This window comes from Staurois parvus, unplaced genomic scaffold (assembly GCF_062004578.1).
Source record: "Staurois parvus isolate SC_StPar_1 unplaced genomic scaffold, SC_StPar_1.0 ptg000566l, whole genome shotgun sequence".
Lineage (NCBI taxonomy): Eukaryota > Metazoa > Chordata > Amphibia > Anura > Ranidae > Staurois > Staurois parvus.
Genome location: NW_028318362.1, coordinates 2,536,735 through 2,553,616, shown reverse-complemented (window position 1 = coordinate 2,553,616; position 16,882 = coordinate 2,536,735). Strand labels below are relative to the sequence as shown.

Sequence of the window (16,882 nt, the reverse complement as noted above, 5' to 3'; positions counted from 1 at the left end):
AGATAGTTCAAGCCGTGATTTGTCATAATTGTGATGATTATGGCTTACAGCTCATGAAAACCCCAAATCCACAATCTCAGAAAATTAGAATATTGTGAAAAGGTGCAATATTCTCAGCTCAAAGTGTCCCACTCTAATCAGCTAATTAGGCCATAACACCTGCAAAGGGTTCCTGGGCCTTTAAATGGTCTCTCAGTCTGGTTCAGTAGAAATCACAATCATGGGAAAGACTGCTGACCTGACAGTTGTGCAGAAAACCATCATTGACACCCTCCATAAGGAGGGAAAGCCTCAAAAGGTAATTGCAAAAGAAGTTGGATGTTCCCAAAGTGCTGTATCAAAGCACATTAATAGAAAGTTATGTGGAAGGGAGAAGTGTGGAAGAAAAAGGTGCACAAGCAGCAGGGATGACCGCAGCCTGGAGAGGATTGTCAGGAAAAGGCCATTCAAAAGTGTAGGGGACTTTCACAAGGAGTGGACTGAGGCTGGAGTCAGTGCATCAAGAGCCACCACACACAGACGGATCCTGGACATGTGCTTCAGATGTCGTATTCCTCTTGTCAAGCCGCTCCTGAACAACAAACAATGTCAGAAGCGTCTTACCTGGGCTAAAGAAAAACAGACCTGGTCTGTTGCTGAGTGGTCCAAAGTCCTCTTTTCTGATGAGAGCAACTTTTGCATCTCATTTGGAAACCAAGGACCCAGAGTATGGAGGAAGAATGGAGAGGCACACACTGCAAGATGCTTGAAGTCCAGTGTGAAGTTTCCACAGTCTGTGTTGATTTGGGGAGCCATGTCATCTGCTGGTGTTGTTCCACTGTGCTTCATTAGGTCCAGGCTCAACGCAGCCGTCTACCAGGAGATTTTGGAGCACTTCATGCTTCCTTCCACAGACGAGCTCTATGGGGATGCTGACTTCATTTTCCAGCAGGACTTGGCACTTGCCCAAACTGCCAAAAGCACCAAAACCTGGTTCAATGACCGTGGGATTACTGTGCTTGATTGGCCAGCAAACTTGCCTGACCTGAACCGCATAGAGAATCTATGGGGCATTGCCAAGAGAAAGATGAGAGACATGAGACTGAACAATGCAGAAGAGCTGAAGGCCGCTATTGAAGCATCCTGGTCTTCCATAACACCTCAGCAGTGCCACAGGCTGATAGATTCCATGCCACGCCGCATTGAGGCAGTAATTGCTGCAAAAGGGGCCCAAACCAAGTACTGAGTACATATGCATGCTTATACTTTTCAGAGGTCCGATATTGTTCTATGTACAATCCTTGTTTTATTGATTGCATGTAATATTCTCATTTTCTGAGATTGTGGATTTGGGGTTTTCATGAGCTGTAAGCCATAATCATCACAATTATGACAAATCACGGCTTGAACTATCTTGCTTTGCATGTAATGAGTCTATCTCATATATTAGTTTCACCTTTTAAGTTGTATTACTGAAATAAATGAACTTTTGCACGATATTCTAATTTTTCGAGTTTCACCTGTATATACACATTACATAAACATGTACACATTTTACATCAAGTGATCATTTCATAACTCACCCAATCAATTATTATATTTTGCATGGTATTTTAAAAATCTTCATTCCAGTTATGTATCATATCCCAATTATGCAATGATTTCCCCTGTAAACTACAATATCTAATCTTGCAGGCATAAATGAGTGCATGAACTATGCAAATTAAGCTGTTATCCTTTTTTTAACATTTATTGGCCCATGGTAAAGATCTTGTAATTAGTTATAAAAAGCAGGCCAATGTTTTGAATGCTGAATAAAATGTTGTATGAATTGCTTTGAATTAGCACAAGTCTAGTTTACATGCATTAGTTCAATTAACCCCTGCAGCAAACTAGGCTTGATCTAAATGATACAGGTCTGTGTTCCAGATATAGACTAAACATCTGGGGACACAAACAAATGTACAGTTTAATTGTAAGTTAGTTATGAATATTTTATTTCAGCTCATGAAGCTAGAAATAATGCTGGCAGAGAGAGTTTTGGAATTTACTTCTAGAAGTCTGATAAAGTTAAAATTAGCTGTGTGCACCAATCTTTACATAGAAATGATCTCCACAATATATGAATTGTTTGTTCTATTTGCAGGAACCAAGCTGTATTATTGATTATCCTCTCATGGATTCAGCAAGTACCATTACCACCATTATAGGACCAAGTGCTTTCAGTATCCCTCTAACTATTCGGCAGAAGCTTTGCAGCAGCCTAGACGCTCCCCAGACTCGAGGCCATGACTGGAGGATGCTGGCTCACAAACTCAACTTAGACAGGTTGGCATGGCAATGCAACTAAACATATCAATGATAATGCAACACATTGCTCTATCAGATCTTTCTACTGCAGCTGCTGTTATATATTTAGAAAACACCTTCAAATATAAATTTAAAGGGAAATTACAGTAGATTAGGATATATTTAGCTATGTGGTGAGCATTTCTGTATGTTGGGGGCAGCCTTATTTGCCCATTATATAATCCTGCTTAGTAGCCTTGTGAAATTATTATTATTATACAGTATTTATATAGCGCCAAAGGGTTTGCTCAGCGCTGTACAATAGCAAGGGGGACAGAGCATGAGACAAGACAGAAACAATACAATACATGAGGGGTTCGAGGGCCCTGCTCTTTCGAGCTTACAATCTAGGAGGGAGGGGAAAGTGGTACAGGAGGAAACGGCAGTGGGGAATGAAGTGGTGGGAGGAGTGGAGGAGGTCAGCTGTTAGGTGAGGGTGGGGTAGGCTTCCCTGAATAGGTGGGTCTTCAGGGTGCGCCTGAAGGTGATGAGGGTAGGTGACAGTCTGATGGATTGGGGTAGGGAATTCCAGAGGATGGGGGAAGTCCTGGAGAAATCCTGCAATTGGGCATGGGAGGAGGAGACCAGGGAGCTAGAGAGTAGGAGGCCCTGTGAGGAGCGAAGGGCATGGGTAGGGTAGTATTTGGGTATCAGGTCGGTTATGTAGTTTGGGGCGGCGTTGTGAATGGCTTTGTAGGTCAGGGTTAGCAGTTTGAATTTGATGCGCTGGGCAATCGGGAGCCAGTGAAGGGATTGGCAGAGGGGGTGGTGGATATGGAGCGGTTGGTGAGGTGGATGGTCTCGCCGCTGAGTTCAGGATCGACTGGAGTGGGCATAGCGTTCGGTTGGGTAGGCCAGTGAGAAGGGAGTTGCAGTAGTCCAGGCGTGAGATGATGAGGGAGTGTACGAGTTGTTTAGTAGTGTCTGGGGTGAGGAATGTACGTATCTTGGAGATGTTGCGGAGGTGGAGCCTGCATGATCTTGATAGCCATTGGACGTGGGGTAGGAAGGAGAGGTGTGAGTCCAGGGTGACACCCAGAACTTTGGCATGTGGGGTGGGAGTGATGGTGGCGTTGTTAGTAGTGATGGAGAGGATGCGGGGGCGGGGGGGGGGTGAAACCAGGAGCTCTGTTTTGGACAGGTTAAGTTTGAGGAAATGGAGCGACATCCAGTCTGATATGTCGTTCAGGAGGTGGGCGATGCGGGCAGAGAGTGAGGGAGTGAGGTGGGGGGTGGAGAGGTAAATTTGTGTGTCGTCGGCATAGAAGTGGTGATTGAAGCCGTGGGAGTGTATTAGTTTGCCAAGGGAAGAGGTGTAGATGGAGAAAAGGAGGGGTCTGAGGACAGAGCCTTGGGGGACTCCGACAGAGAGGGGGAGGGAGGGGGAGGTGGCAGTGTTATAGGTGATGCTGAAGGAACGTTGGGAAATGTAGGAGGAGAACCAGGAGAGAGCAGCGTCCCTGATGCCAAGGGAGTGCAGTTTAGTAAGGAGGAGAGGGTGGTCGACAGTGTCGAAGGCCGCAGAGAGGTCAAGGAGCAGGAGGACAGAATAGCGGCCATTAGCTTTGGCGGTTAGTAGGTCGTTCGTGATTTTAAATAGGGCGGTTTCGGTGGAGTGCAGGGGATGGAAGCCAGACTGTAGAGGGTCAAGGAGGTTGTTATCAGTGACGTGGGCGCTTAGGCGATTGTAGGCCAGGCGCTCAAGGAGCTTGGAAGTGAATGGCAGCAGGGAGATGGGTCTAAGGTTGTTAAGGTCAGTGGGGTCGAGGGAGGGTTTTTTGAGTATGGGGGTGATATGCGCGTGCATTAGAGGGGAGGGGAAAGTGCCAGTGGAGAGGGAGAGATTGAAGATGTGGGTGAGGGAGTGAATGATGGAGGGGGGGTGACTGGAGGAGCTGTGAGGGGATAGGGTCCAGGGGGCAGGTGGTGAGGCGGGCTTCAGTGAAGACCTTAGAGACCTCTTCAGGGGTAGTTGGGCTGAAGGAGCGGAGTGTTGGGGAGGTGATAGTGTGCGGAGGGTTAGGCATAGCGGGGGGTAGTGCGGCTATGAGGTTGGAGGAGGGGAGGGTAGAGGGGTTGTAGGAGGGCGGGAGGCTGGGTGGAGAGGTAGATTGTGAGTTGACAATGTCCTTACGGATATCTGTGTTTCAACACTCCTCTCTCTCAAAGGAAGTCTATGTTTGGGTCAAATCTGATCTGATTGCAAACAATACACTCGCCTTGGATCAGTTCAAAAAGCTTGTCACACAGGCTCTTAAAACACAGCCTTTAAACAGCAATCACTGTGGGGCTCTTCAGGTTCAATTCACTAAGCTATAACACATGTACTATTTTCCATAATGATTAGTTCAGCCATGTGATTATAATGATTAGCTGTCCTTGGGTATCATTGATAAAAATACGTAACCGTCATTATAGCTCAGTGAATTGAGAGCTTTATGATGTGCCCATTGATGAGCATAGACAATGAGCCACTTGAAATGGAAATAAAATATTGCTCCATCGGATTAAGTACCTGGTTATGACAAACAGAGGCCATCAATAGTGAAATGTCATTTTTCAAAAGCTAAGTGGACATGTTTGGAAAATCTATAAAGGATAAAAGGGAAAAAAAGTGAAACCAATGCATTCATGAAAATGATTGCTTAAACTACATTTGCTACTGAATGTTTGCTAGCAGAGGTATGCTTTAAACAGGATGCCTGTTGTTGTAACTTCATGTTTAGCTATGCATCCTTAGGGATGATTCTGCAATTACACCTATCTAATGATGTCTTTCTAATTGCTGCAGGTATCTCAATTATTTTGCTACCAAACCCAGTCCGACCGGAGTGATCTTAGATCTGTGGGAAGCGCAAAACTACCCAGATGGGAACCTGAGCACGCTGGCAGCGGTATTAGAAGAGATGGGCAGACATGAGACTGTGGTATCTCTGACAACAGAATATTGATTCTACTTAGAAAAATATCAAGACAGAGGAGCTAATAAAGACAAAGTTACCAAGGGGAAAAAAAAGGAACATACTGAAAAGAAATACTGACCAATGAGTTTTACTACTTCTATTAAAACAAAGACTTTGATATAAACCTTCTTGTATATTAACACAGAAATGAAAAGGAAAAAAAACATGCAAAGCTGTATTTCAAATATTATAAACCAACCTAATGCTCATTCAGTGTGTGGCTTGGTATAGGATTTTACAGTTTCCTAGGAAACGAAAATGTATTGCTATCCAGATACATGGATAAACGTTACTATACAATCCCAGCTCCAATGGACACTGTTTACATCCACAAATGGACGGGGGTTATTGATGCTGTCCCATGACTATTTATATATTTTGTGCAAGCCATCTGAGTGAATTTTTTGTGCCAGTCCAGGGTATTTTTTTAGGAAAGCTACAGTATTTTATTTTCAGTGGAATAAAATTGATTGCACTGATTACACCATCAAGTGTCACATGTTCCCTGAATTTCCCTGTCCCATTGCAGGGTGTACTATGTAATAACTAAGCAGATTACGACTCAATTATTGTCAACACCATATTTTAATAATCAAATAACAATTCTGATCCTAAAAAAAGTGATAGTAATGGAGAAAGACACAACTTGGTACTGAAAGATATGCCTTTTTTGCTTTTTCTTTTTCATTTGATTATTTCCTACATTGTCATGGTAGACATTCAGGAGCCATTTGGAAATTACCGTCTACCATTGTCTGACTATTATGTGATCTTTTTATCTTACACTTTATGAAATATAAGTTCACAATGTGCTACTTTGTTTTATTTACCTGCTATGATCGCTTGCTCCTTTATTACATGCATTTTCAACATTAGGTATTAAAAATTCATTTTAAAAACAGGGAATTTTAAAAAATGTATGTGCGTCTAAGATGGCCGTGTGTGGTGCAAAAAATAATCTTCTGTTTCTGCAGACAGCATGCTTAAAGATAGCTAAGCTAAAAGCTTACACAAAGCTTGTCTAAAGCTACAGCCAGTGAATTCATTAAAGTTGACCTTTACTGAAATGTTGAGCTACAACTTTGATAACAGCCTTTCTGAGATGGATAAATAAAGTGTAATACAGGATGTGAAATTCCTTGAAAAATACTGCCATTAGCTCCCTTCTCATGCTGCTTATATAATCAGCAGCTCAGGCACTTGGTTGCGTGATTGATGAAAAAGCGTAGGATCAGCGTTCGCATTGGTTGATCCTCCTCTTCAGTAGAGGTTATGTGACCAAAGGTTTGAGGGCCTGTAGGTATGCTAAAGCAGCATTTTCTCCATTACCCTTTATTTATTGTCCCCTGCAAGACTCTACTATACTTTTAATTTGAATATTCAGTAGGTGTGGTTTAAGGTCAGCACTGAACACTCCTAGACTCAAAGTTAATGCTTGTAATTTGTAAATGCTTGATGAAGCTGACACTGTTTTAAGAAGCATTTATAAGCTAAGATTATTCAACCCTGTTGTGTTTAAGGGCTGAGATAGATTTTAGGGAAGAAACAGATACTTTAAACAGCAGGCAGACCTTGTTGTGTTATTGTGACTGAACTTGATAAGTCAACATATATGAATCAAATATTAAATACCTGCCATAACAGTTATCAAGACCAACCTTCTGCTTTTGCTATGAATTGAACGTGGCTGTCTATTGTCATTTTTTGATATCTATTATACTTTCTACATTTTTTTATTTGCTCTTTTTTATTGCTTGTTATCTTTGCTACGCTGTGGTTGTTTTACTAATACACTGAAAGTTTACTGATATTTAAACAAAAAAATGTGCACTAGTTAAGTAGAGTGATTACGTTTTGCATCCTATTGCCATAATGTGGTCACCTAGAGTTTTCCTGTAGAACAAAATACATTCTATACGACGGATACCACTCTCTTTAGGGGTCTGTTTTGGAAAGGGTGCAGATTTTATACTGTCGGTTTAGCAAGACACTGCAATGCTGAACTTCAGGAAAAAAAGCTATATGCACATTTGATATACATGAGATATACATGATCCAGACAGCACATGTAGAACTGTGACCTCTTGTTCCTCCCAGGCAATTAAGCAGTACAACTTGGTCACTAACTTGCCCCAACTTGCTGACTGGACATTGTAGAGCAAAATAATATAAAGACATGTCAAGTACTTTTAAGATACATGATTTTTAATGAGTACGTCATCATTAAGGCCTCATACACGCAGGAAGTTTTGCCAACTATCCTAGAAGTCTTTTGTCCTGTCAGCCTGGTTTTGGCAGAAAAAATGCTTAACAGTTGTAAAAGTGCGTAACACGTTAAGGCACGTTAAGCACTTGGGCATTAATTAATTTGATTGCCAGAATAATAATTTATTCTGGCCATTGAAATGAACTACAGCTCAAGCGCAAAAGGCACGTTTACAAAAGAGTCAAGCGTTGTTTCTGCCAAAATGTCACTGTTCCTGGATGCGCTGGCTGTGTTTTTTTTATCCTGCCTCTAAACTCCTCTAAAACAGCCTTTTTCAACCAGGGTGCCCAGGCACCCTGGGGTGCCTTCAGGTACCTTCAGGGGTGCCTTGGCAAAATGCCTAAAAATTGCCCAAAATTGTATACAAGCCAGCAAGTCGGTCATGCCTGCCTTTTAGTTACACAAATCCACAGGTTTTCATTCTGCACCATTACAAATTCTAGCCGCCGACAACATAAAAAAATCAATGATGTCATCAGTTAATAAGAAGGACATCGGGCCCCTACACAGCATTTTTTCTTGCCCCTCTCCATCAGCACTGGGGTCACATTAGGTCAGTGAGGGAGAGAAACTGAGGGAGAAGAGAAGTAATGGATCACTAGTTAGTACCAGTGTGCATAGGTTTATTTGCTTTGGAAGAATAAATCACCTCTAATGTTGGGTGTCCCACATGTGCAAATATTGCATTCTGTAAAATTATTTGTTTAGTTTTTTTACATTTTGTGATGGGTGCCTCGAGATTGTGCAGAATTTTAAAGGTTGCCTCAAAATTGTGCAGAATTTTAAAGGATGCCTCAAAATTGTGCAGAATTTTAAAGGATGCCTCGAGATTGTGCAGAATTTAAACGGGTGCCTCAAGAATGTGCAGAATTTTCAAAGGGTGCCTCCAGATTGTGCAGAGTTTTAAAGGGTGCCTCCAGATTGTGCAGAGTTTTAAAGGGTGCCTCCAGATTGTACAGAGTTTTAAAGGGTGCCTCCAGATTGTACAGAGTTTTGAAAGGGTGCCTCCAGATGGTGCAGAGTTTTAAAGGGTGCCTTGACTGGAAAAAGGTTGAGAAAAACTGCTCTAAATGCTTATGTGTTCATGGACACACAGGCTAACAAGCAGGTGTTTAGAAGCTGGAAAAACAAATCCTAGACGCCCCTAGGAGCAGATGAAAAAACATCCAGTGTGCATGAGGCCTTAAAGTTGTCTGCCTGGAGTTCAGCATTATTGTAAAGCTCTACGTAAAAACATTTACTTGGTGGAGAAAGGCAATGCTCAGTACTGGTCCTAGTTTACACTGCTATTCATACACCCCAGAGGGAAATATTTCTTTCACCCTCTAATCACCCACATCAGCTACTGCACAACACACTTCTGTATCTTTAGCCCTCTGACGGACTTTCCATAGGATTATGTTTATTATCTGCATCTACAGTGGAACTAGAGAGCTCAACCTACTGCCTGGTTGCAAATAATATTGCCATGCTGGGGTAAAGGGAGAGATCCCCACTGTGCTCACAGAGATCAGTACAAAACCTAGCAAGGCTTTGATCCCTGACATACTTCACCAAAATAAAAAACATTTTAGCATGGTACATGTGAACTTTACATCAAAACACATTCTTTTTTTTAAACAATACTATGTCTAGGTATTATTTCTTTGCTCTTTTTTGAATTATATCATAAACTATACCTAACACTTCCCGTACATCTCAATCATTTCCTTGGTCAACAAAAAGAAACGTCCCTAATTTAAGTGACTAGCGGTGTCTTATTGCAAGTATAATAAATCAATGAATATCTCTTGTGCCAGGGGCCAGTCTGTTCATTACTTTATAATCAAATGATCAAACTCTTTCTGGAATGCTTTTTGTTAGTATGTTACCAATGATATTGCTGTAGCTTACTGTTTGGATACTACTTTATGAGGTTATGACCCGCTAGTGGTGTCCTATAGGGATCGCATTTTTTTATCAGTTTGATTTTCTACTAATACATTATTTCACTAGTACATATATTGCTTTTGGAGCACTTTCACACATTGCTTGCCTTTTGTATCACCAGTTGCTTGTATAAAAAGGACAAACAACAAAACAAATATTTTTTACAAAGAGCCCATATGGCCAATATTCATGTATGGTTGCTTATTTTTATTTTTATATGCTTGATTGTACCCTTATTTTCCTTTTAGCATATTTATCAGCCCTATCCATTATTTAAAGTGTGTATTATATTAGCTTGTGTGCTTTTAGATATTGATTTATTTGACTGTTATATATTCATTTCAACCTTCAACGTACTTTTAGTCATGACTATTTGACAGTCACTGCAAGAATCTTTCATGTGCACATTTTCAGTTGAGGTTTATAATACCTTCCATAAACTTTTAAATAAGTTTTATTATAATGATATGCTATTCAAGGAACTCTGAGTTCATATATAAGATTATCAAGGCTGATGTTTAAAACTAGATTTTATCTCTATCATTTCTATTGCAGATTAGATAGAGGGAACCTGTCATAAGGATAAATACTTATGTACTTTTTTCCAAAATACATTTCTAGCGCAGTCCAGAACAGTACTGTATATGGCTTTATTATGAGTGATGTCAAAATTAATATGAAACGTGGGGCTTTCAGCTTTATTAGCTGCTTACTTTTTCTATGGTTGGTGGTTTCGCTCATTGCGGATTTAATAAAGGAATAGAGACGTTTCACTGTTAATGAATAAGGTGAATTTGTGTTCACTTCACACCATTGTTTAATATTTTTTTTTAATTTCCTTTAAACATGATTGGTTACTCAAACTGAACACAACTACACCATATTTAATAGGCTAATTAGGCTGTGTTACTTTGGTAAATCAACCCAATATAAAGTCAAAGGATAAACTGGACTGCCATGGTACGGGAGAAGGAATGAGAAATATCCGAAAATGTCAAACTCGTGGGCAAATTACATACTTCTTCTAATTATATGCCTAAAGTTCCCTGTTATAATGGAAAAAACGTACATTAAATAGATGCCTTTCCACACTTTTTTTAAAAAAACATTATTGTTAGTTAAATTCAGGTATTTGTCTGTTGCCACTTTGAAAGTGGTATTAAACCCAAAAACAAAAATGTAATCTATTGCAGCTTGCCAATCATTAGATATGGTGGTTGCATCAGTTTTGTTTTTATTAGGCTTTTTTCCCTCTGTTTTCAACTGGTGATCTGGCCAGTAACACATCTCCTGTATTAGAGTGCATCCATTGTGGATGAAGGAGCACAGGAGGCACCTTTGAACAGCAGCATTGTCAGTCTGGGGGGGGGAGATGTCCTGGTGAAATTGAAGTGAAACTCCAGCCAACAGTTACAGCAAACAGTTTTTTTTTTCTTTTGGAATAAAGGTTTTATATATGTAAAAAAAGCTAATCATTGTAAGCACCCCTACTAGTGGTTTGTTTCATCTCTGTAACTGATAGATTGCACTGGAGAGCTTGTTCTGTTCAAAACAACAGATTTACTGGCTAACTCACCAGATAAAAATTGAAAAAAAAAAGCCAAAAAAAAGAAAAGAAATGCAGCAATCCCATCTAATAAATGGTAAGCTGCAATATAATAAATGTTTGCTTTTGGATTTAATACCACTTTAACTTAGCTTCAAAACCATAATTGTATTTCCAGCTATCAGACTTGCTAATATATTATCAGATTCCATCTAAGTTCATAAATTACAGAAAGGTCAATGCTCTTTAACAGCACAAAGTCATTGAATGAACGTAGTGTCCTCCCTTTCCAAACTGTACCCATTCATTTAAACCACTTCCACAGTTATTTAAAAAAACATGCTTTATTGATACCAACTGTTCAGGCAATTTTGCATTTTAATAAAACATAATTCAGCTAAGGGGTTGCTGCATATGGAGTCAATCTAAAATCATCTTGTGACCTTTTCCAAGACTCCAGTAAAATTGAAAATGACAAACCTTGCAATATGTGACATTATATGTAATCATGTTAGGTGCCTGCATGTAAGCTATAGGAAACTGTACTTTTCAAATGCAGAGTTCAAGTCAAGCACTGCAGCAACCAGTCATAAGAAAGTCTTGTGTACGTACTAAGTATGCTTCAATCATCATCACCAGAGTACATCACATCTACTGTTTTATTATTGTATGTACTTCTAAAACAGATATTAAAGTTTTGGCAAAAGGGTTTCAAGGCAAACTATTGTCTAAATAAATACAACGTATGCAATTTGAGACATATATACAACAAAGGTCGATTTACCATATCTGAATATCCATTTAAAAATGAACTTCTACATAAAAGTGTACGTATTATATAGAGCTAAACATATGATAAGGCACAATTACCACCCCTTTGTTCCCATTATTACACAACAAGATTGATTTAATAAAGAAGCAGAGAATACTCACTTTGAAAATTGAACGTTCATTTAGCTTAGTGAATAAAGTGAAGCTTTATTCACTTTAAATACCTAGTCATGTTCAGTGCTGTTTAAAATAAAAAGCAGGATTTTGTACTGCATAAAATTGGATTGGATAATTGAAGTAAATCAGCTCCACCTTATTTACAAAAAAAGTTACCATTCTTTATTCCTTAGATATGTCAACCTCTATGTCACTTCAGGATGCTGTAAAACATTTATGATACATAGAATGATAACATTACTTTGCAGGCTGTACACTCACAATCAGGGGCGGACTGACAACTCATGGGGGCCCCGGGCAATAGGGGATCATGGGGCCCCTCTGTCCTTGTCCAAACTCAAAAAAGGCTATGAAAAAGGTACCAGGGGCATCTCATGGGGCCCCAACTGAACCTGGGCCCTCGGGCAATGCTTGAGTTTCCAAATGGTCAGTCCGCCCCTGCTCGCAATGTATATAGGTTTTGATGAAGAAGCTGTGTGTTATCATTGATCAAATTATATAAATATCGTATTTCAGTACAAAGCATATTTCATGACATATTCCAATGGCTAAAAACAATGATAGCTGCCATCTAGCTGCCTGAGACATGCAATTGCCCAGTCATAGCTACACATAAATAAATTAAGGGGGAACTAAGCAGTTTTGTCCTTTTTTTAACACACACTAGCATCTTGAAATTCCCTGACTGCTATGGACAACAGATGCATTATTTACTTTCCATCAATTTTCATAGGTCAGTTCATTTTTTTTCAGACAGAACTGATTAATTAACTTATTGAGTCTCCAGGTCTTTTTCTCCCTAAAGCCCCTTAAGTCCCTGAACTTTTTTTTTTCTTTCCATTATGACGATGTCTCAGATGTTCACACACCTTTTAGCTTTTGTAATCTACCTTTAAGGATTGTACAATGCTTTCTTTTTGGACATATAGGGGTTTAGTTTAGTAGCAAATCTGGATACATATATTTTTTATTTCCTTGTTTTTTGTTTTCATTGGGAATAACCTATTATATGTTAGAAAATTGATTTTTCAGTAATTTTTTACCATTTATGCAATTTGCGTAATTAGCCAGCAATTAGCCACCAATAGCTCAGTATGATCTATTGCTGCAGAGATGCTCTGGACAGAGCTGTGACAGCACTGTTCCAGCTTCCCCACTCAGACAGATGCAATGTTGCATCTGTCACAATGTAAACCCAGATTGTTTCATCTACTGGGCTTAGTGCTGGACACCAGCTGTTACTGACAGCTCCCAGTTCCAGCACCAGAAGCTGACTGGACCTGTCACAGCCACTGAGCCTGGGTGCCATTTCAAAACTGCTGGGACAAACAGCCACCATTCCTGTGCATTTTAAATTAGCGTCCAGGTCTTATGTTGTGAAGTATTTTTCTTTACAGGGGTCTCATACAGCCTCATTTGTCTTTGCCCTAATGTTAGTGAAGCTTAATTACTGAAGCGATGAGAATCTCCACACAATTTATTCACTTCAATTATCCATTCATGTAAAAAGAGAATTCCTCTTTACCTGTTTAGCCTGAATATGAATGGATAATTGAAGTAACTATTCATACAACGTAATGATTCTCATCTTATTTAGTAAGTCAGCCCAACCACCTATGTTGCCCTATATCAGATCAGATTTGTATGAAATGTATATCATATCCAAACCTGCCCTGAAAAACATTGGTATGAACATTGAACCTGCTGGTTTCAAGCACATATTAATAAATGAGGCTAAAAATATTGTAAAGAAAATGTCTTTAACTATTTTCTCCTAAAACCAACCAAATAAGACTATTTTATTAGTGTAGTCTGGTTCATACTATACATATTAATAAAGTATAGCATAGTGATTTCTTCCCTGTACAAACAACACCCAGGTGATATATACACTGTGATACTGAAATCATAAAACTAAAACACATTCCGACTGATTTTTTTATATTATATTTGAAGGACAGAAAAGAAAAATGTACAGTGTATACAGTATTTAATTATATAGGTGGCCACAGTATAAGGTAAGGAGAAAATAAAATAAAACAATCTGTAAAGCAATTTACCAGCCAAAATAAAAGTTCAGTAAATGGTGATTTATTGTTAGCTGGTAAGGCCCCTCGAGAATGTTTTAAGCATAAAAACTGTACATTTTCTTGACAAACCAGGTTACTTTCAGGTAGTGAAGGTAAATACTGCATTACTCTGTGAACACATAATGTTTCCCTAGATGATTAGACTTAGTAGTCACAGCAGTCAAGGGTCTCATTCTAGAAACCTACTGCTCAGGTAGCTGCTTTTTATTAGAAAGTTTTTACTTTTTTTTGCATAGAGTCACCCAGAAAACAGAAGGATACAATGCTGTCCGCGTATTGATCTGAATATTTCATGCATATCACTTAAGCCATTATACTTAAAACATGTAATGTGCCAAAATCTAATAAAAAACCAATAGACCTTTGCACATACATACAGCAGTTTACAATATCAACATACATAACATTTTATTTCAAATGGAAGTACAGTATATAAAGGGTTTTTGTGTTAGATTGTTTTCTTTTAAGCATATCCTTGCAATTCTTGGAATATCCAGTTGATGGCAAATATCTCCTATTTGATAGAGTGGAAGGTTATTTAATATGGTAACATTGTACTTGAGTGCACATTTAAATATACACCGTACACGTAAGCCTTACTTTCACACAGGTGATTCGTTCTGCCTGTGTTTAGCCCAGAGTGTCAATAAATTAGCATCATGGATTACTGGAGAACTGGGTACCAAATGCTGGTTGCCAGCAGCTAAGACCCAGTGGATTCCTTAAGCTGAGGATTACTTTTCTCAAGTATTTTTACTATGGCAGTATTACTGCAAAAGTGTTACTTACTTTTTTGGCTATAGAGGTATAGAAACCAATTTAGTTTGATGTCTTTACTTTCCCTCCAGCTGTATTTACTATGCAATTCCTTTTTCTAAAAAATGTACTAAGAAGTGCTATCCATTGCATTCTTTGTATTACTGTACAGTGAGATGTAGTTTACTGTTCTAGGTGTGCCTCTTATTATTATTATTTTTTTTTTTTCTTTTCAAATGTTCTGGAGCCTGTTTCTTTTTTCACTGTTTGTAAATGCCTGCATTTATTCTGTCAATATGACATGTACAAAGTGTAATAAAAAATTTTTAAACAGGTAATAAATTATATTTATAAGCAATTGCAGTGTCTGGTTTGGTTGTTACATTTGCAATGTTTCTCTTTTGTGTGAAAATAATTTTCTTAGAACATTCAATCATGGTTGAAATTATTGTTTCAGTTTTGACAACGCTATTGAAAATATGTTCACTTTCACTACTGGAGTTAGGACTTAAATCGTGCCATAATAATCCTGTTCTATGCTGGACCTGCATACATATGATTACATATATTATGCTCTACTTTAGAAGGAATTTTGAATGTCACAGTGACAAGTAGTTTCTAACCAGTTGGTAACATTTTGAATCTCTTCAATCTAAACATTTATGTAAATATTATATTATAGACTGCATTGTACCTAATCCCTAAATGACAAATCTGAAAAGACCACAAAAATACTATGGGACTTTTTTCAGGTACAGTATAGGACAGACTCATATTTATAAAAATACAAATGTTATTAGGTAAGCCATTAAAGTATATTTTAAAAACAATACATGGCTAAGTAGCCCCAATATAACAGCATTGTTCTCTATAGCATTATGTCCTTCAAAAGGTCGATGTGTTTCGCTTTTCAAGCTTCTTCAGGACCATGGAACTTGGAGACAGAGAAAAAATTGCCCTAACTAAAAAAATACATATATAGAGCATCAATATTAGGAACCATCTCCAAAAACATACCATGGACATTGAGAACTGTCCTCCACAAACTTACATATGATCACAGACAGGGATGCAGGGCACTAGCATGTGAAGGGAGTCAGAAAAGTGGCCATAGGTGGGCACCCATCTTTATTATTGATCATGATATCAAAAATAATATGGTATCGGCTGCGCTGCGGGGCACTTCTGCTTTCCTGTACCAGAAATCTGCCTTTGAAAAGCTTTGCCAGCAGCGTCCGGGCGCCCCGGGCCTTATATCCCTTCTTTATGCAGCTCTGAACAGACGCTCATCACATACTTCTCTTTCATATGTTGTTCAGTGGGAGCGCGACCTGGCAGTGGCTGTGGATCCGGAGGATTGGAATAAGGCCTGGTCACTCATAGCTAAATGCTCATTTAATATGACTGTAGCAGTCTATAAGGTATTGTTTCATTGGTATTGGGTTCCGGCTCGGTTGGCCCAGGCTAACCCTGCCTGTAATGATCGATGTTTTTGGGGTTGTGGCCATCGTGGAGATGTATTGCATATCTGGTGGTCATGCCCGAGACTGTTTCGTTTTTGGTCTTGTGTGTTTGGCCTTCTTTTCACCTTGTTCCATCTCTCCATACGCCGGGATGCTCGGTATGCCTTGCTTCATTGCCCCATACCGGGCCTCTTGGCTCACCAGCAGAAGTTGGCTTCCTATTTGTTTTTATCGGATGCTAGAACAATTGCTCAGGCCTGGAAGAGTCCGTTTGTCCCTCTTCAGGGGGTGCGGGATTGTATGACCACTATGATGCTCAACGAACAGATGTTGAGTATCTGCAACGATTCCCAATGTAAATTTTTGAAAATATGGGAGCCATGGTTGCAATATGCCTTTCCCATGCTCCCCCCGACTAGTCTGGGGATGTAATGGCGTTCGGTATTGGTGCTCTTTGACCCCTGCTCTTTGTTTTTTTGTTTTTTTTCTACCTTTCTCTCTTTCTTTGTTTGTTTTTGGTGTGACAGTGGACAGCTGCCTTTAGTTGTTATAGTCAGTTACATTAATGTTTTGTAACTTATGTGCCATTGATA

General features: G+C 39.3%; 1 protein-coding gene across 4 annotated transcripts in view; it reads left to right on the top strand.

Annotated features, from left to right (window-relative positions):
• UNC5C (unc-5 netrin receptor C) overlaps nucleotides 1-15,184 on the top strand; it is a 489,123-nt gene extending 473,939 nt beyond the window's left edge. For all 4 annotated transcript variants that reach the window (XM_089691640.1, XM_089691638.1, XM_089691641.1 and 1 more), the window contains 2 exons: nucleotides 2,126-2,307; nucleotides 5,120-15,184. In XM_089691640.1, the coding sequence (XP_089547766.1) occupies nucleotides 2,126-2,307; nucleotides 5,120-5,279 (342 nt within the window). In that variant the 3' untranslated portion in view covers nucleotides 5,280-15,184. The remainder of the gene's footprint in view (nucleotides 1-2,125; nucleotides 2,308-5,119) is intronic.
• Nucleotides 15,185-16,882: the final 1,698 nt, after the last annotated feature.